At 39.8% G+C, this 24,240-nt stretch overlaps 1 protein-coding gene across 2 annotated transcripts in view; it reads left to right on the forward strand.

Moving 5' to 3' along the window:
- Nucleotides 1-24,240, forward strand: part of ADCY2 (adenylate cyclase 2) — a 201,854-nt gene that overhangs the window by 168,240 nt on the left and 9,374 nt on the right. For both annotated transcript variants that reach the window (XM_068931363.1, XM_068931364.1), the window contains 4 exons: nt 5,921-6,040; nt 10,959-11,143; nt 12,655-12,739; nt 18,314-18,472. In XM_068931363.1, coding sequence (XP_068787464.1) covers nt 5,921-6,040; nt 10,959-11,143; nt 12,655-12,739; nt 18,314-18,472 — 549 coding nt within the window. The remainder of the gene's footprint in view (nt 1-5,920; nt 6,041-10,958; nt 11,144-12,654; nt 12,740-18,313; nt 18,473-24,240) is intronic.

Genomic DNA, 24,240 nt, shown 5'->3' on the forward strand with positions numbered 1-24,240 from the left:
TGAACAGTACAAGGGATCAAAAAGCTTCCTTTATTTTACCCTGTAGTCTCAGTTTGCTTCTTTTCATAAACCTGTGAAAGAGAGAGAAAAACCTGCGTGGGCATTAGTCTCATTTCAGGTCAATGGGATTTGCACTTTAGCTTTTGAAATTGCTACTTCAGTGTTTCCTTGGGTTGCTGGTAGGTTTTGTTACTTGAGGTTCATAAAGCACTTTAAAGATTGATAATACGTGCACTTTTATATTTTGTTTTCCCATAACGTTTCAGGAGACCCTCAGCCAGTCATTTGTTACAGTAACTGCTAAGCTTGTCAGAATGATATAAGACATTATGTGGGCATTTAAATGTGGAAACCTCAACTTTCTCACAGAAGTAGAGATATGCTAGCACCTTCTCTCCGTTTTTTTCTGTTGCAGGATCCTAGTTTTGTTTTTGTTGGTTTTCTGTTCAGGAAAACCAGGGAGATTTTCCTTTCTTTCCCCTGCATTTTATAAGGGGAAGAGATAGACTCAACAAAAAAAAAAAAAAAAAGAGGTTCAAGAATTTCAAATTCATCTAATTGAATTTCATGTTTAAGGCTGATTGATAGAGAAAAACACAAGGAAGCAGTGGCTGGAAGATAAAACTATGCATGTTCAAATGAGAAATTAGGCTCACTTTTTGACAGGGCAGACAGTCAGCAACCGGAATAAATTATACTGAAAAACTGTTGATTCTCCATCACGTCTTGTCCTCAGCTCAAGGCTATATACCTTTACAGACGATATACTTTAGCCAAGCAAAAGTTTTTTGGCTTACTGCGGGACAAAATTCCACGATATAGTGGCTTATTAAAGGAAGGAAGTGAGATTAAACTGTTTCTCTTATTTTGAACTCTGTAAATCTATAAGAAGAAGATAGATAACCTGTGTAGGATTAAAGTCTAGAGTCTACTTTGAACTGGAGGTCATGCAACAGTATGACTGTTTATTAAGTTAAAATCCTAAAGAAGATATGGTTAGCAATTGTTTTTTTGTCCTTAGGCTGAAGTTCTACTCTTGTGTACAGCCCGCATAAAATTGGGCCTTCAACTAGTAAAAGACATTTTAGCAGAAGGAGCACTTGTTCATTGCCTTATTTTTAGAAAAAATATTTTAATTTTATTGGTTCAAGTCCATTTTTATGTGGACTGAATGTTGCAGTAATACTTAATGGACTGTAATTTGACATCTTTGTGCCTTATCAGTAATGACTGCGCTATTACAAATAACCATGTTCCATGATATTCATGAGATGATAATTTTAAGTACAATTCCCACCTTGAAACTGAGCCTTAATAGTTTGACTAGCAAAAAATGACTTTAAATGTGATTGTGAAATTTGCATTTCCTTAATATTAATAGCAAATTGTGGGAGAGACTCTGAAGTATCATTATTATATCTCCAAGCAACATGTACTTGATAGCGGAGTCCATTAACTGCATTTATTTCCATGAACTCTTTCAGGAGGAAAAGGCAAAATGTAGCCATTAAGATTTAATGGAGATAAAAAGTATCTAACCATCCCACACCTAATAAATCATAATTAAGACCAAAATGTCAAATAAAACTCAGCCTTTATGGTCAAGGGACATTAGAATAGAATGGGGGTTCAATTTTATTCCAAATTAGCTGTTTCAGGAGGCTTCTAAATCTAGTCTTAATGTTTGAGGGGCATGTAATCATGATTGGTGGAGTGAAGTTAAAAAACAACCGTTGCAACAAAAGCATCAGATACTCCTCCACGGAAGGGAGAGGAGGACTAATGCTGCTTCCATGGAGGATTAGATCTGGTGCCATATGTAGAATAAGGCAGTGATCAATGGCTGATGAAGACTATGAAGTGTTTTTGCTATGTTGACCTGCATTAAAGGGAATATGAGAAAATATATTGCAGGGAACGATCCAGACCTCTCAGAGAGACAGTAGGATTGAATGACCACAGAGGGTCGTTTCTTGGAAGCTGAGTGAATGGCTACAGAGGACGCCAGAGGACTCTACCTCAGCATCGTCTAGGATTCGTGTGATCTCAGGGAACGCTGCTCAGGTTCCCTGGAAGAGCTCTTTCTTTCAATGACTTCTGCAGTGAATGCATTGATGATTCCTGGCACAAGTTCTCCCTCTAGCCACGGTGGATACCACATTTTTTAAAAAGACAAATAATTCAGCAAACTTGCTTTCACTCTCATATTAGAGAGTTGATTTCTTTAATATATCTTCATTTTCATACAGCTGACTGTGTATATGGTTGCTGACCTTACTCAATGCTGTATTTTTAACAGGCAGATATACTGAGCAAGATGCACTCTAATTATATGTCTCTACAGTGCCTAGCACATTGAAGACCCTATTTTGGAGGGTGCCTAGTGTACTTGCTTTAAGCACACCTGGCCTAGGAGTTGGAGGGAGGAAGGGGAATGCCCAGCTGCAGTACTTGCTGAACCGCACCACAAATCCATCCCCGATTACAGATAGAATTTAAGAAACTTAAGTTCCTGAGGGCAACTGGGGATGAGCGTGTGACTCAGCTGTCAGACCCACTGATATTTTTCAAACCAAGCGGCGATACATGTTTTGAGGAGAAAGCGCTCCCAAACCACATGGATATTCTGAGAGGTGGTAGAGAAAGAAACAATGGACGAGAAGCACTTGGGAGTCCTGCAGGCTTGCTGGAGAGAGCCAAACAAAACAGCAACGCTGCACAAAGGTGTCATTGCATTTTTTTATTTGAAGAAAAATGCAAATCCTCTATTTCAGCCTGTGATAACAGGCTTACATGCTTCCACCCTACTGAAAAGTACATTCTTGTCACTCTCTCTTTTGCTGAACCAAAGAGGAGGGGACAAACATGAACAACTTTTTTTCCCACAGCATTTTAAAAGCTGTAGACTGCTGTGTCTTGAGGAAATTGCCAGCTCTTCTGTAGTAGCAGCAAATTAATGTATAGCTACCGATTCATATGAGGCAAGAGGATCGAGGAGAGTAGGAGAGGAACAAAAATGTTTTTTATGTTTTCCTTTATAATCTTTACATGTTCTTTTTCAGTGTAATTTTGTATGATAATGAAGAGAAAGTAGCGATGGGATTTAACTTAAGCTGTAAATTGAATTTGCACTGCATTTTTTAATAGCAGGCCAGCCCTTTATTTTTGCTGTTTATGTATGTATTTCGATTGATTAAACACTCCTCTGCCCTGAAACTGGTGACCTACCTCCAAAAGACCTCACCTCTGTGCCATGACGCTATTGCTGATGAGCAGAAAGAGCACTTCTTGGTGTGCTGAGAGTAGCTGAAGCCTTTTTTTGCCAAGAAAATGATAGTAGCATTTGTCTTTACAGATGAATCTTGCATGATATTGTGCTACAGCAAGTTAAAGGCCACACTAGAATTATCTGTGGACACACTTAAATCAATTAATGTTGCCTCTTTTTTTCCCCCTGTGCTTCAGTACTTCTGTGGACAGGTATTTCCTAGCTAAACTTCTCTCCTTCCTGCCCACCCATCACACAGTCAACCTGTTCGTATAAGTAACTATTAAAATGAGAATGTAATGGTAGTACGCTCAGATAGTCAGTGGCAAACATTGATATTCCTAAAAAATACTGCTTTCATTTGAGTCATTTGAGTAGGTGTGACTGCTTAGTAGGACTGAGCTGTCTCTTAAAAAAAAATACTATGTTGAGGAACAATATATATCACCAAAGCGTGATAGCAGATGTAGATAACTGATGAAAGACAAGAGAGACAAGTACAAACACATCATTCAGAGATAAATGTTGTTTGGCTCATGGGAGATGATAACATTTCCAAATCCTTTTTATTCTTTTCTATGTTTATTTATGTATTCATAGGTATATTGCATTTCTTAGAGCATTCTGTGCATGCAAACAACATTTATGTCAGAAATGTCCTGTGCAAAGCTCAAAAACAAAATTAAAATGCTTTAATAGAGATTAATACATATAAATAGATATACACATATGTGTATATATATAAAATATAAGTGCATTGGCGTTCTTAATGGCATATAATCTTTTGCTCTGTGGGAATGTGTGAAATAGGATTCTGAAACTAAATACAGTTATTTCATATCTGCAAAAAAAAGCAGATGCATTTGATCATGCTTCTAAAGAACTAGTAGGAGAACAGCGCACAGTTGCATAAAGGAGGGAGGGATTATGTGAGCAAACCAAGGCACATTTGTCTGACCTCAGAATTTAATTTTAGAATAAATTTCTAAGAATCACTAAAAACATACAGAAACATGGAAAATGGAATAAAATACAACTTGGGCTTAACAGAGCTATGTCATGCCAGACTAACATGATATTATTTTGCTAATGTAACTACTTCTGTAGCTGGTAAAAATGCGGTAGATCCTTTTTACTATGGTCCTTGGTAAAGTGTTTAATATAGGGTACCATATAAACTATTAGTAGAGTGCAGGAGCTCTTTAATCTGGTGTTGTGGTTTATCTGTTGTTATCACTGGCATTGATCCTGAACGTACAGTTCACTGATTGCTGGTTAATTATATGCAGTTAGTAAATCAATAAACCGTTTTGATCCTGGTTTGAGCAATCGGAGTGAACTGAGCAGTTTTTCTCTGGGACAGTAGGTAAGCTAGAGAAGATGGAGATGGTGGGAAACAAATTTGGATCATGAACTGGCTGAAGTGCAGAGACCAGTAGACTGGAGGGAGGGAACGTGTAGAGTCCACAATGATCAGCGTGCTGCGGGTTTCATGTACAGTGTATGAGAGCGACTGGGAAATTTGCTGATAAAATGAAGGTGACAGGCAACATCTGCCGGGAAAGGTTTGGGATTTTAGAAAGGAAAAAGTCAGCTGAGGATCTGAGTGAAAGAAATAGGGTGAAATTTAGTAGTACGAAGTGTAAGATCATGGTTGGCCTGACAGAAGAGTGACAAGAAATTCTGATGTAAATTGGAAGCTCATCAGCTGGAGATGAGAAAAGTGCAAGGGCTTGATTAGTTATGTCAGCTTAATGACAACTCAGCTGAATCGCCCAACTGTCCATGTGGCTGCTGTCACCTCATGGCACGTGTAAGCCAAATGTATTTAAGTGAGCCCCAGGGAAGGAAGACTAGCTCCCGTTTGGTGAGCACAGCGATAGCGGCTATGATTAAGGCGATGTGTGTTAAGCTGCTATCACTTCATCAGCTGTCTGTGCTCTGCTCAGACGTGAGGTACAAGAAGCTATCTACAAGCATGAGAACAAAAGCAGAGCAACTGGCCATGAAAAAAAAATGAGGCTGGTTAAAGTCAGGGAGAGCTGCTAGTCCCTAAAGTGGTGAGAGTCAAAGCAGGGGAATTAATGCGGTCAAAGAGATCTAGCTGGTGAAGAGTGCACGGGGTTAATGCATCATTATTGTATCATCCGGAGGCCGAATTTCACCATCCAGCAGATAGCGTTTCCCATCTTCCGCTTCAATGAGATTAGGAGCAATTTTATCAACATCTTTAATGCGAGAAGGCTGCGTCTGTATAAATCAACTTTGTTCAAGACTTACCATCCTTTCTTTAGTTCTTTACACATTTAAGTAGGAGGTTCAGTTGAGGCAAACCCAGGAATTATTCTTCCTGTTGAATCTGTTTTATCGTTGTCTCTAGCGTGTATGAGATTCTGATATGTGAAGATAACATGACAAAAAGGGTTTCATCTCGTACTGAAATAGGAAGTGTCAGGTGCGGGTTAACAGAGTTGTTTTGGTCTGAAGCATGCAGGAGCAGGTAATCAAGGGATGCCATTTTCCCTTTGCTTTTTCTATTTGCAGTGAAATGCTGAAGTTAAATGATTACTGGCAAGGCTTTCTCCATTTCTCTTCTCTCTTTTGACCTTTTGTAGCTGACAGGCTAATGGATTACATGTTGTTTTTCTCTAGTTTTTCCTGGATAACGCTGTGAAAGCTTTTCCCTCAGTTCTTAATTCATCAAATGCAAGTTTTCCTAATTCAAGCGACCAGGCACCGTGGTGTATACAAAACAACTATTTTTTCCTCCCGGTAAGTTCATTTTGCATTTCTTTATTTGTGTATACTAACAACGCTAAATTGACTGTCACTGGATCTGCTTGAAGCTAAACACCCCCTGGTTTTTAAGAACGCTCCAAAAGGTTGGGTTTTTTTTTCCAGAGTCGCCTGCAAGCGCGCTTGAAGGAAGTGGGGAGCTTAAGGAGGTTGATAGCTTGTGCGAGTGGAGGTCTTAATGTCTAGCAGATCAAAAAGCGGGAGGCAGTCTGATAGCGAAGAGCTGTGTGTAGCTCATTCCGTCCAACAAACTGGTGTTACCGGTTAGCAGGGGGACACACGGGGACTGCAAAGCAGATTGTACGTAGGGAGAAACCTCCGAGCGACGGTCAGCGAGGAAACGGGGTCCGGCTGCGGGCGGCCTTCCCCCATGCTAGGCCTGGCAATATGCTCCTCTTTTTTCGTCGCTGGCCTGGTACTGAATTTGAAAGCTGTGATGGTCAGACTCTTGTCGCTGCGTATTTTATTAAGTGGCAGGCTGGGAGGAGGAAATGGGATGTCCATACACCACCCTATAAATGGTTTCAAAGACCTGAATTGATTGGAATGAGATGATTTGGTGTGACCAAGAGCACGGCTATGGGCGCCGGAAGAGGGGAAAGGACATGCCTGCAAAAATGGGAGCTGCATCCTAGAGAGCAATGGTACTCTCAACGGATTTACAAAAGACCTGCCGTTGAACACAAAACGCTCTATATTGTGCCAAAAAAGGTCAGCAGCGTTTGGATGAATAAGCAGGAGGTGGCAAGAGGAGAAGGGAGATTATTTTATCTCTTTAAGCAGAACTGATGACACCAGCACTAGAACAGTGTGTGCTGAATTCAAAATACTGTTTTACGTGAAACAGCTATTGACTGTGTCAAGCACACACAAAAGCGGGATGTCATTTATGTGCACAACGCTTCTGCAAAAGACAGTCGCAATAACTGCAGCAGTAACTGCAGCCGCATTATGAACTTTCAGCATCTCCCTGCTAAAGATACAGTGTAAAGCATGAGTTTTGGGTTCTCATTTTCAAGTTAAATAATTGCATCGATTAAATACTATCAGGCAGTGCTGGGTACCTGAATCCTCTTTTGGCTCTCGCATCAAATAATCTTGGTGCCAGAGAAATGACTGCATCCCTCTTCCAGCTGCTGCGTATGCACACACTCACAACCACAAAGAATTAAGTTGTTTCTATGCTTAGTTATATATGTTTTTTAATTAATAGGTTCTCTATCCCCATTTTTTACATTACTTTTTATGGTTTTGAACTTCTTGGAAAGGTTTTTTTTTAACCAGTTAAGTTCTCCAACAAGCATCTGAATGCTCCATTTTTCATAAATGATACGTATTAGTAAGATTGAATCTATTGTTCTTAAAAAAAAGTGTTTGTTTCTTTTCCTGTATTTTCCCTTGCATAGCTAAGATCTTTGTCCGCTCTTCATATGATTGGCACATTTCTAATAGTTAATGGCTTCTAGATGTTAAACTATTAATATGCATTCTTTCATCAAAGAAACTTTGTCTTTGATAAATCGACAGAACAATTATGTTAAAAATGTCATTTTTGCTTATATAAATGTAAAGCTTAGATTTGCTAAAGACTGTAATGCTCTTGTCCCATTTCGTTTATTAAACTACTCTCAAATGCACATTATTTTCATCCTCAGCCACTGCAGAGCTCATAACCTCTAGCTTAAAAAGCTGCAAATTCCTTTTGAATTACTATTTTTGATTGTTGACTTAGAAAGCTGTTTAGAAATTTGGAAATAAATGTCTTCCCTCTTAACTGAAGAAGATGCTGACTGAGTACTGATACTGAACACTTGTGCTGACAGTGTTTATTTTCTTAAGTTAAAAATCAATCATGTTTTGTATCTGTGTGTTAGCTTTAAGCATTAAATCTGCATTAATCTGCATTATCTCATGCAGATAAACTTCCTGTGAGGTATGACAGTGGACCTTACAAATCTATTTACTACGTAATCTAAAATTAAGAGATTTTTGTAGTTATTTCAGCCCTGCTAGAACTTAGTCTATTCGGGTGCATACTAATTGATTCTCTCCCTCTCCCACCCCACAAAATAGCTTTTCTGAGTTCCGTTGCTTGCTTTCTTCCTCTTTTATAAGATTTACCAAAGTCAAGGACTTTGCTTGTATTTTTGTTTAGTTTTATTATGAAGCTTCTGTAGTTTCCACGTATTGGAAGTTAGGCCTGGGAGATTTTGCATCACGCCTATCTGCTCCTGTGGTGAAATATAAACTATTATCAGTGCTGCCGTATCCATATGTTAAATAAGCAAAAGTCATAATACTGACTTTTAAAAGATGCAATTTTGGAACAGACTATATTTGACTAAGAAATTCCAAAATGACTTAGTTTTCATTTTTTTCTTCACAGATGGGCTAGAATCCCTTTTATTTTAGTAAAATTACGATCTTCATAGCCACCGGTCTTAAATTGGAAGAGATGAGACCAGTCGCGCTAGGCTGAAGATAAGATCATAAGGGTTGCTATCACTGCAGCTCATTGTCTTGGGAAAAGCCTCAATGCCTGCGTAATCTGAGCCCCTTTCTTTCTCCAGGAGGTTGTGCAGGGGTGTAGGATGAACAACCCTGCATCTGGGGCCTTCACTCAGAAACAAGCCTAGTGTACCTTTACACTAAAGGTATAAATTTGGCCCAGCTGGGCAGTAATTCCTATGTAGGAAAGTTCAGATTCATCTGATTGAATCAGAGGAGATGGCTTAGCCCAGGAGCCAGGCTGCCATTGGCCTGGCAGCTGGCAATTTATACACTTTCAGAAGGATGACAGCTCTCATGCTACACATACTGCAGTAATTCCACTGGCCCTGGTTTTCTGTATGGTTACTTTGACTGTTCCTTCACCAAATTGTGGCTATTTTCCAATGTCCTTCATGCATCTTTCTCAGACGTTAGCTAGACTGCTACCTTAGCCCCCTGCAGCGTTTCTTTTGAAGTACGTTATCTTGCAGTTCCTCCTCTGATTTCTTTCAAGACCCTTTGCTTTAGTCTGAAAAGCTGGAAAGGATAAAAAAGGATTCAAAGCAGAATGCTTCCACTAGCTACTTCAGTTTGCAAAATGTTTGTGAAAAGGGTGAAATTTCAATCCCTTTGAAAGGATTTTAAACATTCTCTTGTGATGTTGGGTGCTCAGAAACAAGAGTCTTGAACTAATATGTGAAAATTATGATATGAAAAGGACATATTTAGGGCTGCATTTTCAAAAAAGCCCCCTAACCTGGTGTTGAATAGAGTTGCCTATAGAGTGATTTCCAAATCTGCTTCATACTTACTGGAATCTTGCATTTTAATATGCTGTACCTGCATTCTTAGGTGTGTAGCTGTGCAACTGCTCTGTAATCTATCCAGCCATGTCTGAAATCTTAGCTAAAGTTTTCCCTTTAGACTATGTATTCCTATGAAGCACTAACAGAGACTATTTAATCCACTTGGAAGTTTTTTGGATTCAAGACTGGATTCTTGAATTCACTTTTGGATTCAACACTGTCTTTTGTTTGCTTGGTTTTTTTTTTTTTTGGAAAACTAGTTTCAAAAGGAGGATGCCATGTCAAGTGAAAAATGGATTCTGCTACTTTTATATAACACTGAATTCTGAAAACAAAGTATGACCTCTTAAGGAATGCAACCATCAGTGAAGTTTTAATTCTGGTGATTCTGAACAATAGTTCTTTTTATTTCTTATTTCAAGCAGATCTACAAGCAATTTACAGTAACAGTGAAGATTCATACGGCAGATCAATTCTGCCAGGCAGATGCCATCAAAATTATTCTTCTTAATGATCCTTCAAAATCAGTATATAATGATTTAGCTTATATCAAAAATACTGCCATCAACAAGTCAACAGTAGTCTGAAAATAGCATACCTAGAAATAAAATGCTTTGTAGTGTAAGAAAAGGTAACTTCCTTACAAGGTTCAGGACTATACTTTTCAGGAACCAGTACGTTTCCTCTTTGGCCAAGGTGTTATATGTTAAAGACCAAGTTTCTAATTCTAGTGAGAATGTATTATTTCTATTATAGCATTAATTTTGATGTCCTAATCCCTTTCCAGAAAGTATCCAGTGAAAGGTTTTTTCAAGGAATTTTACTTCAACCATACATATTTTCATTGACTTACACGGCATAGGAAAGAAAAGGTTGCTTTTGCCATGTGTTTTTAAGTAGTTATAATTCAAGCGGATTTGATGTAAAGATTTTTTTATTTGTCTTATATTTATGTTATGCATAGGCCAAATTAATCATTTTATATTCTTCGTCTCTGAGTCATATTTGTAGTTTGTACAGCTACGTATGTCTGAGGTTCGTAAGATCTGTGCATACTACATCAGTTTACCAACACTGCAAGCGTAGTCAATGAAATAGTTCTTTTCAGATCTTCAGATGTTTTTATCTTGATCTTCTCCTATGCTCAGTAACGTGTCCAGCGTGGTAATGGTACTCAAGTATGGCTGCAAAGCACACAGAGGCACAGGAGTAAACCTTTTGTCAGCAAGCTGGCAAGTAGACTCTTGCACTAGACTTCAGCACCCACCAGCAGTGGTGTCCCAAGCATAAGCACTTCTTGCTACTGCAGATGAGCAAATAAAAAATGGCAAAGGGTGACAATGAGGGAGAATAAATTAGGAGCATAATCTGCATTTTAGTGAGTTTCAGGTAAATTAGAGCCAAGTGAGAAAAACGATATATTTTCTGAAACACCAATATCTGGTTGTGGTACTCTGATTCTTTATACACTGATAGATTTCATAGTTAACTGATCAGTTAATAACTTTTGAAAAACTAGCCTAGGCATTTTGTTATGTATGATTTCCCACTCAACAGACAAAATCCTAAATATTTCCCATTTGCTTTTCCTTTGCCAGTATTTTATATACAGCTGCATATTAGGATTGATTTCCTGTTCCGTTTTCCTAAGGATAAATTATGAGTTGAAAATGGTGATAATGTTGATTGCACTGGTGGGCTACAATGTTATCCTCCTACACACTCATGGGTCCATGCTGGATGATTACAGCAAATTTATGTACGCAATGGCACCTCTAAAAAGGTAGGTTGATAATTCCAATTCTTCTGAAACTAATAGAAATGAAATACAGGTATCTGAGGAGCAGAAGCTATGTCAGTTCTTAGGTCATGGAACAGATTTTTTTTTTTAATATCTTTGGCTATATAATCTACAAGTCATAATTTAAAATCACTGCCATGCTGCTAATAACATACAAGTTAACGTCACACCTAAGAGCATTAGAATAAAATAAGCAAGTCTGGGCAAGATGTTTAAATCACATAATATAGGAAGTACAATGTAGTTTAGTTTGTATTGTCTAATAAGGACATCAGGAAGAAATGTTAAACGTCATTAAGGCTATTAAAACATATTTGCTGCAAGGCAAAGAAAATCAACTTTCCCAGAACTAGTACGTTGTCTCAAAATGTAAAAAATGCAGTCTCAGCTGTTCAAAAAAATATATATACCTACGGGTTGGACAGGTTTCTTCCTGTGCTTGCACATCCCTATGTTGTATTTCCAGTGAGGCCACAGAAGTCTTTGTTATCGGTGATGTTATAAAAGACCATAATTATGCCTCTAATTCTAAGCATTGCTATGGAAAATAATTCTTAGACATATATAATTTCTACCTCCTCTTTAAAACAAAGAGGTGATTGTCTTATACATAGCCTGAGTGGGCAGTTGCATATGCCGAAAGAGGAAAAAAAGCATATTCCGAGTAGAATTTCGGAGTCGTTTTTTCCTGTGCTATGAACTGCTCAAGATCTTTAGGACATGGAGACATCCATGGGGAAGGATCAAAATTAACAGGAAGACATATGCTTTGTTGGGGCTTAGGTCTAAATACTTAAGCATAAGCAAAATCAGTTATTCAGATATATGTGAGATGGGGTGTAGAACCATGTGATGGGTTAGATTTGTCATATGCTTCTTGCAGCCTTAATTTTAGCAGTTAAGCTTGTGTATTTATTGGCATTTTCCTACATAGAAAGGTTCTTCTTCACCAAGGCTCTTCTTCAGGTGGTTTCGGTAGGGGCGTGCTGCTGTAGACTGTTTCCCATTATCTCTAGTGTCTTTTCCCAAAGCAGAGTTTTTAGTAAAGTGTATATGAGGTCTAGCTTGTGGCTCCTGTGGTTCTGAGATAAAAAGACATCTTGGAAAAGAGGTGCTTTGCGTTCCGATTCCTCATGGTCGTGAGATGCAGTCAAGCTCTGCCTTATGAAAGTAGTGTATTATATACAGACTAAACACCAAATGGTCTCCATTTGTAAGCAAAGAAGGGTATTACTTGTAATAAATTCTCACCTTAGTACTGGACTTAAAAATATAGGCACATTTGCATAGATTGTAGTAGAATTAATTAAAGTTTCATTATGAAAATAGTCATATTTCATCAAATAAGAACATCATAAATTGTATCAATTTAAGTGGTCTTAATTTACCTACCAGAAAGTAGTACAAATTGCAATCTTTTCTTTATTCTTGTGCCAAAGTAATTGTGTTTGAACTTTTGAGTAGCTTGCTGAACTTAAGCTTTTATTTTGTAGGCCAGGAATACTGAAAGACCTGAAGACAATGGGCTCAATTTCTCTGTTTATATTCTTCGTCACGTTACTGGTTTTGGGTAGACAGGTAAGATGCACAGTTCTTTTCATCTGCGTTAGCGCACGCAATGCCAGCCCCCCACCTCCTCAAACATGTTTTAGATTTTCTGACAGGCACTTTTCTTCCATTCTGCCCCACACCCTTGCAAAGGAGTATTGGGAGCATCTAAAAAGTGATTTCTTTTATTGCCTTCCAATATGTCCTTAAAACTCACCTCTGCCATAACTGCGGTTGAGACTGTAGGCGTTACATTCGATAGTGTGCTGTGACTGTTGCCTGTCATGCTGACCAATATTGTCTCATAGCCTCCAAGTGTGCTCCCATCTGTCTGCATCCATCTGCTGGCTCTCTGGTTGCTTAATTACAAGCTATTTTCTTCACAGTTATTGCCATTTGATGCAGACACAGAAACAATGTAGCATGCACATCAAATGTACCACATACTGAGGCCACAGTTGTATTGAAACTATTAACCAACAGGAAGCCACTCTTTCTATTACCCAGTGGTGCTTTTTCCTTAGAAACTGGGTGTCTTACGTTCTGCAGAGTTGAGAGCGGGTGCAAGGGCAATTCCCTCTCTAAATCGTCGGGCCTGTCCGTGGCTAAACGCTGCAATCCCAGCCCACTACGCTAGGAACCATGTGAGGCTCAGGATACGGCTCTGAGATGGGAGAAGCGATCCATGGGGCATCTCATCAGCAGCCTGCACCCCATTAGCCTGCGGCCTTAAGAGGGACATCATGTCATCCTGTCTTTAAACCACTCATTTACATGATAATTCCCCCAAACCGTAATAACTGTAATTTAAATTGCCAAGCAGGCCGTCCACTTTGCTAGATAAAAAAATCCCTATTCGGCAGCTTTTGCAGTTTTTGCTGTTTGGGGGAAAGTTCTTCTTGAGGTCCAAATAAGCCTCTCTGTTGCCCCTGCTACCAGCACCTTGTTAGAGTTTGCTCATTCAGGGAAGGTAGCAGAAAGTCGGGCTGGGGCACAGCTACATCCAGGAGGGGACAGGAATAGATACTTCACCACCCCAGGTAAGACTCTTCAGTCCCTGTCAACCGAAGTGTCGCATAGAGTGGATAGTGTGTGCAATGTTGATTAAAAAAAGGAGAAGGAACAACATCCTAACTAAGCAGAGAGAGTCCTTGTGGGTAGATTAGGGTTCAGTTACGTCAAAAAGAAACTTTATATTTTGCATGGTACAACAGCTTGCGTATGTTATTCTCTGTCACACTACTTGAAAAATGAAACCTTTGTTTTCAGGGCTTTAGGACGAGATCTTTGCCATAATTCTGCATGCCTGTGGATTTTTCAGTCTGTTGCCTTTAATTTTTCTGCTAGCTTATTTTCTCTTAAAGAAGAGGGAGAAAAACCCTCTGTGTTTTTCAACATTTTCAGGCTAAGTATAAATAATAATTAGAAAATGTTTTGAACTAGGTTTAGCACAAATCTCACGTAAGGCCTGCCATGTTATGTTTCCATTAGTGACACCAACTAGTAGCAAATGCTTAGGGAGAGAATACAGGAGAAACAGCACCTGCATAACATGACCATTCAGTGAAGTGATGTCACTGCAACATTCGTAGACATACTGTGTTTTTCCCACATTCTGCCAGTGAGCATTTTTGTGACAGTGTTTAATAGCTACAGATTGCTCTGCCTTCTACTAGCATGTCTAATTCCTTTTTAACCCATTTTATCTCCCTGTTCTTCACAATGTTTACCATGATTTTCACAATTTAATGAAATGACACGTGAAACTGTCCATCGTCGTGTTTGTTGTTAAGCTTCCTGCTTATTGTTTTCATTGAGTGACGCTTGCAGAGCCGGCTCAAGGCTTCTCAGCAGTGTAGGCAAAATAAAACCCTGCTGCAGCTGGGCAACAGAGCTGGGAGATACCACTGCAGGTTTTCTTGTTGCGTACCCCTGTTCCTCCTGCACCCACCTATCTCTACCCCACTCCGATTGCAAGCGGAGGTCTCCCCTACCCCTCTCTCCTTCCAGCAGATATCCTGCTTTTCTTTCCCGTTCCTCCTTCGTTGCCAGGACCTGTGCCAAGTCTGTGCCCTAATCCTACTGTGAAAAGAGACTAGAGGGGAAAAGTGACATTAGAAAAGAAATTCCTGAAGAGCAGGCTTTATGCTGTTTCTGGTGTGGCCCATACGCTTGCCAGCAGTAGCCAGGGCCACACAGACAAACTCCTCCCTCAGTGTACAAGTATCTGAAGGGGGAGTGTCAAGAGGATGAGGCCAGCCTCTTCTCCGTGGTGCCCAGCGACAGGACAAGAGGCAATGGGCAGAAACTGAACCACAGGAAGTTCCATCTGAACCTGAGAAAAAACTTCTTCACTGTGAGGGTGACAGAGCACTGGAACAGGTTGCCCAGGGAGGCTGTGGAGTCTCCTTCCCTGGAGATATTCACAACCCGTCTGGATGTGATCCTGGGCAATCTGCTCTAGGTGACCCTGCTTGAGCAGGGAGGTTGGACTAGATGATCTCCAGAGGTCCCTTCCAACCCAAACGATTCTGTGATTCTGTGATTCTGTGATTCTGTAATGGTAAGGAAAACTAAAGGCGGGGAGCGAGGCACTGATTACTCATTCTGGAATCGGTGGCACCATTTGCTGTGGTTTTGGCCACGTGGGCAGCCCACTGCCCCGGCAATCTGCTGCCCACGTCCACTCAGTTTCCACATGGAGGTTCTTCTCAGCCCGACTTTTCAATTGACTGTGACGTTTATAAAGAGGGAAGAGGGCAACACCTGCATTCGCTGCTCAGGGAGTGGGTGCACTGTGTATTTAGACAATTATGGAAAGTTGCTTTCTATTTGTTCTGAAACTCTTTTCTAATAATTTCAAGAGTTGTGTTGTTTCTGTGGTAGTCTAAGGGTATAAAACAGCCAGTGGTTGCAGGGAAAGGCAGTATCTTTTATATATCTTTTAGATCAGCTGGTTAAACTGGGAAAACACAGACAAGTTCAGGACAAACATTTCTTTTATTATTCGTGTTGCCTCTTGGATTTTAGACAAGCTTTCTGCCTTTGCAAATTCATCATAAGAAGTAAAAATTCCCTTTCCCGCAAAAGCACAGAGAGTTGACAAAACCTTACACTATGCTTCCACAGTCATCTCCCCTTCAAGAGAGATGTTGAACTGCATTCGTTCTGCATATTTTTTTCCCAGATATTGGACACAGCTCATCCCAAATGTATTTATGTAAAACAGAGGAAACCAACACAGTGTTACTCACCAGCATCTACTTAGGCAAACAGAAATGTTCAGTGGAATGGAAGAACATTTTTCACAAAAGGACAGCTCAGTCTCTGACATTGCAGTTCATATTCTCAAGGGCACATAAAGATGGGAACTAATGTTCGTAGTCCTACTGGACAGCAAAATCATGTATTTAGTAGAGACGCTGTTTCTATGGCTAATTGCAGCCTTCCTCTCATCACAGTTCTTGTTGAGCCTTTCTCTATCCCAGCACCCATCTTCCGCTGAGGGTAATATACAAGTCATTTCTCCATTTGCTATCACATTTTTCTGCTTTGCAGGTGTTATCATTGGGGTTTTTTGATTTTTTTTGTTTTTTTCTCTCCCTTTCTCTCTCTGTCTGTCTCTCAATACCTACTTGATTATTTTAACAATGTTAAACTAAGAATACAGCACAGCTGTGCTGATTTAATGGGAAGCCATCAATGAAAAGGGTGGTCTTTCTGCTTTTCTTGTACCAGCATCAGTGCTCCTCTGTCCCCAGGGTGAGCAACCGGAAAGTTAATCTCAATTGAAAAATGGTTTCCCACAAGCCTGCCTCTGTGCGTCTGCTCACAGGTCAGACAAGTGCCAATCCTGATGCAAAAGCAGGAGAGGGAATGTATATCTCTGGTTGACTGGTGAGGGAGAGAGGGAGAGCAAGTATAGCATTGAAGGTTATGTGAGCAAACTTACCTCTCAGGTTCAGCTAATGCTTCAAGCTGCATAACCAGCATTGCTACTAAAAGAAGTAGCCACCCACTCCTATCCTTGTATCTCCTCGTTTCTACTGGCAGAGCTACTTGTGGAGCTGTGTAGTTGGCCTCAAATAGGGAAATGATCTGGCTTTAAAAATTAACCCTGGAAAGATGATCCTTTTCAGCCAGATGCTTCCTAATCTAGTTTTATTGTGTGGCTGCATCAGTGCTTGTGCCAGAAGGATTAGCACAGAGTGGAAGTGAGCAGTCGGAAGTGAACCGGAGAAAGCAGATCTGCTTCTTTTTGATGGCCATACTAGCTTAGGGTAGCAAACGAAACATTCCCAGAGCCAGGTACATTCTTCATTTCACCGGTTTTTGCCATGACTGGTTTTTGAAAGCTTTCAAAATCATTTTAATACGATCCCGTTGCAACTTTCTACTCTATCTTTGACTGTGATCTCAACAAGTTATCTATGAATAACATTTAAAGCTGCGATAGCAACTTTCCAGTCAGAAGGACTACCTTCATTTTTGGTGTGAACAACTAGTGACTGCGAAGAATACTAAAAGACATTTGCAGGTTTTTGTAGAGTAAGATTGTCATCATAATTATGTTCTCCTGGTCAATAACTTAGTCTTCATTGGGGCCCCAGGATGCCATTAAACCACTGGGCTGCACTGAAATGGATCTTGATTAATATCAGCTCAAATGAGATAGTCAAGCCAGTAAAGTCTTTGATGTTGAAATAATGCCCTGGAATTTACCACAAAACATTAACAACACGGAAAAGAAATATAGTGAGCTCCACAAAGATGCAGTTTTATGCATTTGTAAACATCTAATTTAATGAAATTAGAGCTGCAGAAATATTGATATTCCAAGAATATTATGCATTTCATATATAGTTCCAGTTATTATTATTGCTGGAGATGCCCAGAAACCTTTATGAAAACAAAGAGAAAGAAAGATAAATGATTATTATTTTTAAGCAGTGTAAAATAAAAAAAAATATATACCTGTCTGGACAATTTTTGATAATCTTAAAATATTTTCAGTTTAAAAATATCTCTTGTTATTCTAAAAACATTTGCCATGTCCATATTAAGAGGAGAAGGTATGTGTTATGTTAAACTGAAGGCATCTTATTATCAGTAGACTGCTTTTTCTTGTACTACTCTTCTTACGAAGCTGATTGCATGACATATGTTAAAGTTGGTAAAAGTTAGGATCTTCCAGAAATGTCCATTATTGTAACAGAAATTCTACGCTTTAGATAAATAAGATGGCATGTTAAGTTACAAAACTGTAAAATGTGTCCATAATGGATTTGAATTGTGGAACGAATTCTGCCAAAGCCTGAGAGTAAATAAACAAACCTTCCGTTGTTTAAGGGCACTTGGCATCTTTTTTTTTTTTACCTGCCCCCAGTTGGGGCCTTGTAACTTTGGTGAAGTCTATGTCACAGCGCATGCTTGCGGTTTGATTTTTGTTGGAACTGGAATTGTACTTGAGTGGCCAAATAGGCAAGGGGAAACCCAACAATAGCCTTGTAGGAGTGATGTACTGTGCTTATTTTGTCTCTTAAACCTGTACTCCAGCAGGACAAATGCCTATTGTTTCTTTACCTCTGTGTCCTCTTGTAACAGAATGAATATTACTGTAGGTTAGACTTCCTGTGGAAGAACAAGTTCAAAAAAGAGCGGGAGGAGATTGAAACGATGGAGAATCTAAATCGGGTGCTGCTGGAGAACGTGCTTCCAGCCCACGTGGCAGAACACTTCTTGGCAAGAAACCTGAAGAACGAGGTCAGCCAACTCTATATATCCTCTGCTTTGTAGGAAAGCCGCGTGTCCTGGAAATGCCTCTTAGTGCTGGTTGGAACGGGAGGCCCATCCAGTGAGACTGTAGATTGACATTTGTTTTCATTCCCCCTTACCTACATGGAAGGCTTGTTTTACGGTGCTGAGCGCACCTTAGCAGCTTGCAGTCAAAAGTGTGAGCTTATTTTAAGTGTTAATGCACTTTGCCTTTGGGAGGAAGGAAAAGGGGGGAAAGGAAGAAGAAAGGGATGGTTGAATGAACTTACATTTAAATTTAAATCATAAGCATCCAGATACTTTTTCCTTGGCGATCGGACTGGAGCTGCATCCGGGTTCTGAATTTGCTTTTGGTGACTGGAGACCTTGCTTGCTGAAGGAAAATTAGCCTGTTCCCTGAAAGAGAGGCTGTGTTAATTCTGAAAATAGGTTCCCCAGCACTGAAATACCTGTTTACTCCCTGCTTATGCACCTGTTCTAAGCACCAGAGAGGTCAACCAGGAGACCCCTGTTGGCTTTGGTGGAAAGCAAATCTGCTTTTAAGATCACTTTATAGTTTAATAAGGCGAAGAAGGATGGGGGGAAAAAAACATATATAGAGAGTGGCAGTTTCTAGAGATCTTAAATGGAGTAGTTTGAGTTACTTGTGTGTATAGAGCAATGATTCAAATTGTTCAAAACTGACAAGAGGAGAGAGGGCAGCTTTTAGGGATTCATTTCTGAGTTCCTGAATCAAAAGGGGCAATGTTTTCCCTTTCACTTTGGTTTGCATTAAGCAGTACTATAAAGTCCTTTACAGCAGTACTTTAGTACTACCTGGAAATATTTATTTAGTAGCTGACATCAAATAAAAACAGCTGTGAGGTTCCTGTGAATCCAGCGAAGGCATTGGCTGAAGGCCAGGTTTGCCCAGCTCCAATTATCATTCCCAGTATTAAACACAGCAAACCACGAAGAGACTGCTTTCTCATTTATGTGCTATTGCATCGCTGCTCCCCAGCAGAGCAGCACCATCTGCTCACCTTTGTGTTGGCAGCTGAACTGATATTCTCACCTCTCAAGATTCTTAGGTTGGAATGAGCTTTGGTAAATTTACTGAAGAAATTGCAATGTGCTGAGCTCTCCGATCTATCATGTCAGCCGAAGTAAGAATGATTTGTTATGATTTCAGTAGCATTCCTTTTTTTTTTTTTTTAAAAAAAAAGCTTCTTTCTTTTTTTTGTTTGTTTATCTTTAAACATGGTTTTCAAAGAGGATCTTTCAAAGGATCTTTCAAATCCTTGGAAATGTTCAGGAATATGAACATATGTCACGTCTTCAGATTTGTTACAATGTCAGTAAGGATGTGCTGAGTCTCTGAAGACGTTCTGCCTGTATGTACGTGGCTTCACCAAAAATTATTTTAAAACAGGACAGATGAAACCTCTGTATTCTCTCTGTGAAAATTTTAGGTGAATCAGATACCGTATTAAAATTTGTGTGTCTGTCTCTTTCTTTGTGGCAAGCATTCATGTTAATGTGATTTTGCATGTATTCCATGTCTGTTCAATTTAATTTAATGAATGAACAGTCTGTTTCAGAATACTGCTTTTCTTCGAATTTTGTGCACGCATGCAACTGTATGAAAGAAAGGGAAGAAAAAGTATAATGCTGAAGTATTGGCAGGAGGAATGAAAAGGGAAAAAATGGGTGGATGAATGCTAAGTGGGAGTAGTGGGACTATACTTTTAAACGACCAAGAAGGTTCTTTTCATAGCAGGGCACATCACTGACTAACGCTGATATGGTAGAAGTAAAATCACTTCAGATAAGTGGCTCTAAAGCTTTGTTTGTGTTATTACAACCTCCAGAATTGTGTTTCTGCTTGCAATCTGCCTGGTGGGTGCCAGTCGAGAGAGAGAAAAATAACAACCAAGATTAAATGGAAGACCGGAAACAGGGCCAGGATTAAATACATTCTCTTTGCATGCCTTGCACACCCTTTTGCTATATTGTATTAGAATCCAGATCCCCTATTACTGAAGAGCAGTCAGGAACATTTGTGCTGCGAGCTGACTTGCAGGCACATTGCGGAGTTAAGTACCTACAAGAGGAATCCTGCTTCATCCTGCAGGAACCAGCGCCTTATCTACAGCAGAAATTCTGCCCCAAAGTGGTGGGACCATCCTCAAAAGGTCTCCAGGCACTGGAGAAGAAGGGAACATAGGAGACAGTAAGGAGAGCCAACCAGCATAGATTTAGATGTCATGAAAGAGAAAAACAAAGGGGGATTGACTGCAGAGGGGAGGATGATTTAATTTTTGGTGAAAGAAGTGGCGCCATTCCTTCCTTCCCCATTTCTCACTAGTGTCTCTCTGATCGTTAGCGGGTAAATCCCATCTCCCCATCCTTTGTAGGTACTGGGAAAGAACACAGCTGCTCTCCGAGGCTGGTAGAAGTGGAAAGGCAAACTTGTTCAACAGCTTTTATTCTGAGTTAAAAAAGAGAGATACAGGTGGAACACAGGGAAACTGTTGTTGTTGCATTTAACTTTCACATTTCTGAGAGTACCGTTTCAAGAGAACTATTCACAGGAAAATTAAGACACCTGATTGCTGCAGGCGTTATTATAAGCATGAGCAAAATAAATTAACTACCTAGGAATACTTGTCTTGTTATAAATGACACCATTTGTTGTTTCTAGGTTGGTACTATGCTATACAGCAGTAGTAGGGATGGATGCTGCCCTAATATGAAAGAGGAAGGGAGAGAGATGCAGACGCGGTTGTCAGCTTCAGCACGTGGCAGGTGTTCACATCCACTTTTGTTGATTTATTTTTGAGGTGGAGGAAAGGAAGGAGTAATAGCACGAATCTGTAGAGAAGGGAACTTTGTACCTGGAAGTGTAGCAGTCAGGCGTGCAACCCTTTCCCACCGGTTATTTGGCCCGTACTGGATGGACAGCCAACGGCGTGAAGAATATTGATCCTCCCTGATGGCCTTAACAACAGTTTTATCTGGACCTCTGCTCCTGTCTCTTGTCTAGTCTTATTCTCTCCCTGATGGCTGTGCATGGCGCCAGTTGCCCTGATTTCTTCTGGGCAACATTTCTGCTGTCAGGGAAGACAGCAAACACCCTTCCTAATAGCTAATGCCATCTGGGCTCCGCGTTTGCTGTCTGTAGGACAGATGGCTCTTCTGCGCATCCATCAGCCTCCCGTCAGGTCAACTGTGGGACTCGGCAGTATCCAGCACTAGATACTTCAGTAGAGGTTCAAGGGCACTTCATGTTGCTATTCATCCTTTGTACTTTTCCCCATAAATTTAAAGGCATATTTAACTTCTGAAAATGCTTTTTATAGACTTCCTAGCTATGCATTTTTCTGGTTATTCACATAGGCATTCAGGTTTTTAACCCTTTAAGCTCTCGTCTTTAATGTTGTTGAACAGCACTAAGTCACACAAGGTTTATGTATTCTTATGTAAAATGTATTTCCTTATTCGACTTTTAAATGTCCTGTTTATCTTCTGGTTCCTGTATTATGAGTTGCTAAAATGAGTGCATCTTTCTACTATCTCTGCTTCGTGTTATTTGATAATATGTATACCTTTATGATGTCTCTGCAGCACTGCATAAATTGGTCTCCTTTTCTTATCAGGATTCAGTTGTAGTACCTAACAGATCTGTGGTCTTACAACTTGAATTTATATTCTGAAAAATACCTTTTCCTGAAGAGGATGTTTATTGGTGTTAAATTCCATGTGCTATTTCAGATATGGCACTCCCCCGGTATTACCTCTGTGCCTAGATTTTGTCTTTTTCATGAACTTTGCAACCCATATCTCATCAGCAAGTTAATTCTGTCATGTTTTCCATTCACAGGATGCAAAATCAGGAGAATTCAAAACAGTAAATAAAACAGAAAGCTGCCATCTAATGTTTATGTGGTGATTTAAAGTAACATTTTCTTATTGATTAACAGAATCTAGGAGGATAGCGTTATGAATTAATATTAATGATAGCATTACTGTTAATTTGGCAACCTAGTGGATTTTTCAAGGTAGTAGGAAGAGGAGCAAAATTTTTTTGGAAGAATATGTGATCACATATGTATGCAACTTGTTTGTTTTGTCAGCTCGAGTTTCAAAAATGTGTAGTAATGCATGTTTTGAGTATTAATTATCTAGATTTTGCTATAAATACTCTTATTTCTCCTTCTAGTCTTTTCTGCAACAATTTGAGCTTCGCCTTCCATATTACTTCCATATTTTTGTGCAGTCCTTCACGTCTTTTTGTAATCAGCACTGTGTGCGGCCTGAATTCTTTAACCCAAAACCGAAATCAAGTTATAATGAAGGTGATGAGAAAATCGAAGGAAAATTGATATAGCCACAGAACATAATCTCTGTGCCTGTTCTGCGAAGATGTCTGTGAAGAGCAGTCAGCACATCAAACCTTAACTTTTGAGTATAGTTATACCACAAATGTTGCTGTAGCTTCAGTGTAGACATAGCTGAGGTCATTTTGAAATTGGTGGATGTGAAGCAAAATGCAGGCTACAAAAGTTAAATATTTGAGGGGCAAGCCCATGCAAAGCCCCTTATCCTTGCAGCTAGGTTCCAACTGCTCCACTTAACTAATTTCAAGCTAGCTTAAGTAAGTCTGCCCCAAGTGTAGGGAAGGCAGCGGCCAGTGTATGACAGTGCAGTACTGCAGAGAGTGGACCTGGTTTTAAGTGTGGGAGACTGGAGCAGAAAGAGGTCATTTTGGGCCTGAGCTCCTGAACTGCTTAGAGTCAGAGTCACCCTACTATATTTAGTAGGATCCAACCAGATAGATTCAGGCACTCTTCTGGAGTACCTACGCTAGGAAAAATGACTTCTTCAGCCATTTTCTGTAACTAACTGATTGAGAGAAATGCTTTCTGAGCTAATTTGCCTACGTGGCACTAAAATGACCTTCCAGATGTGCCTGTCTGTTGCACTGAAAACGCAGAACGCGTAGGATGACTCTGTCCTCAAATTAAATACTTCAGTTGGGTGCTTAAAGTGCTCAGACTGAGTTGATGGCATCCTGCCAGGGGGTTCCCCTCTCCCCGCTTTTTGATTATTTTATTTTACAAATTAGATTTATTTTTAAAAATAGACTTGAAAAATACACCACAGTAGGAAATATTTTTAAAAAAACAGGTATTTATGGAGATGGATCAAACAGGTGGCAGAAAAACAGTATCGCAGTGTTGGTTCTGTATGGAAATCTCTCTAGGCAAGAGGACGCTGGAGAGTTAGAGGTCCTTCCAAGTTCAGTGGTGATCTAACAGTGAATTCCTTGGCTTTTTCAGATTTGAGGGTTGCTTGCACGTTTTGTTTATTAACTTTTCATTTGTGTAAGCAGACTGCTTTCAAACGATGCTGATTTTGTATTCACGGCTATAAGCTGGATATCAGATACAAGGGGGCATATCAACCAGTTCAGCTTTAGGAGTATAAGGAATAGTGGTGAATCGCAACAGTATATTCCATCCCCACTGCACAGGAGCACACTAGAGCTTCAATGATGTGCTGGTTATCTAATCCTTAGAAAATAACAGGAAGAAAAATCTAGTAATAAGTCACCTAGCTCCTCCAACTGCCTGTGTTCCTCCCTGTCTGCCATTATTTTCATGTTTGCCCAGAAACTTCCCACACACCTGATCTGAGAAAGAAGCGGCTTAGTCAGCAGAGTAGAGATGAGGCAGTCAACAGTTTTCCCATAGTTCTGCTGCTTTTCGGTTATG

This window comes from Struthio camelus, chromosome 2 (genome assembly GCF_040807025.1).
Source record: "Struthio camelus isolate bStrCam1 chromosome 2, bStrCam1.hap1, whole genome shotgun sequence".
NCBI lineage: Eukaryota > Metazoa > Chordata > Aves > Struthioniformes > Struthionidae > Struthio > Struthio camelus.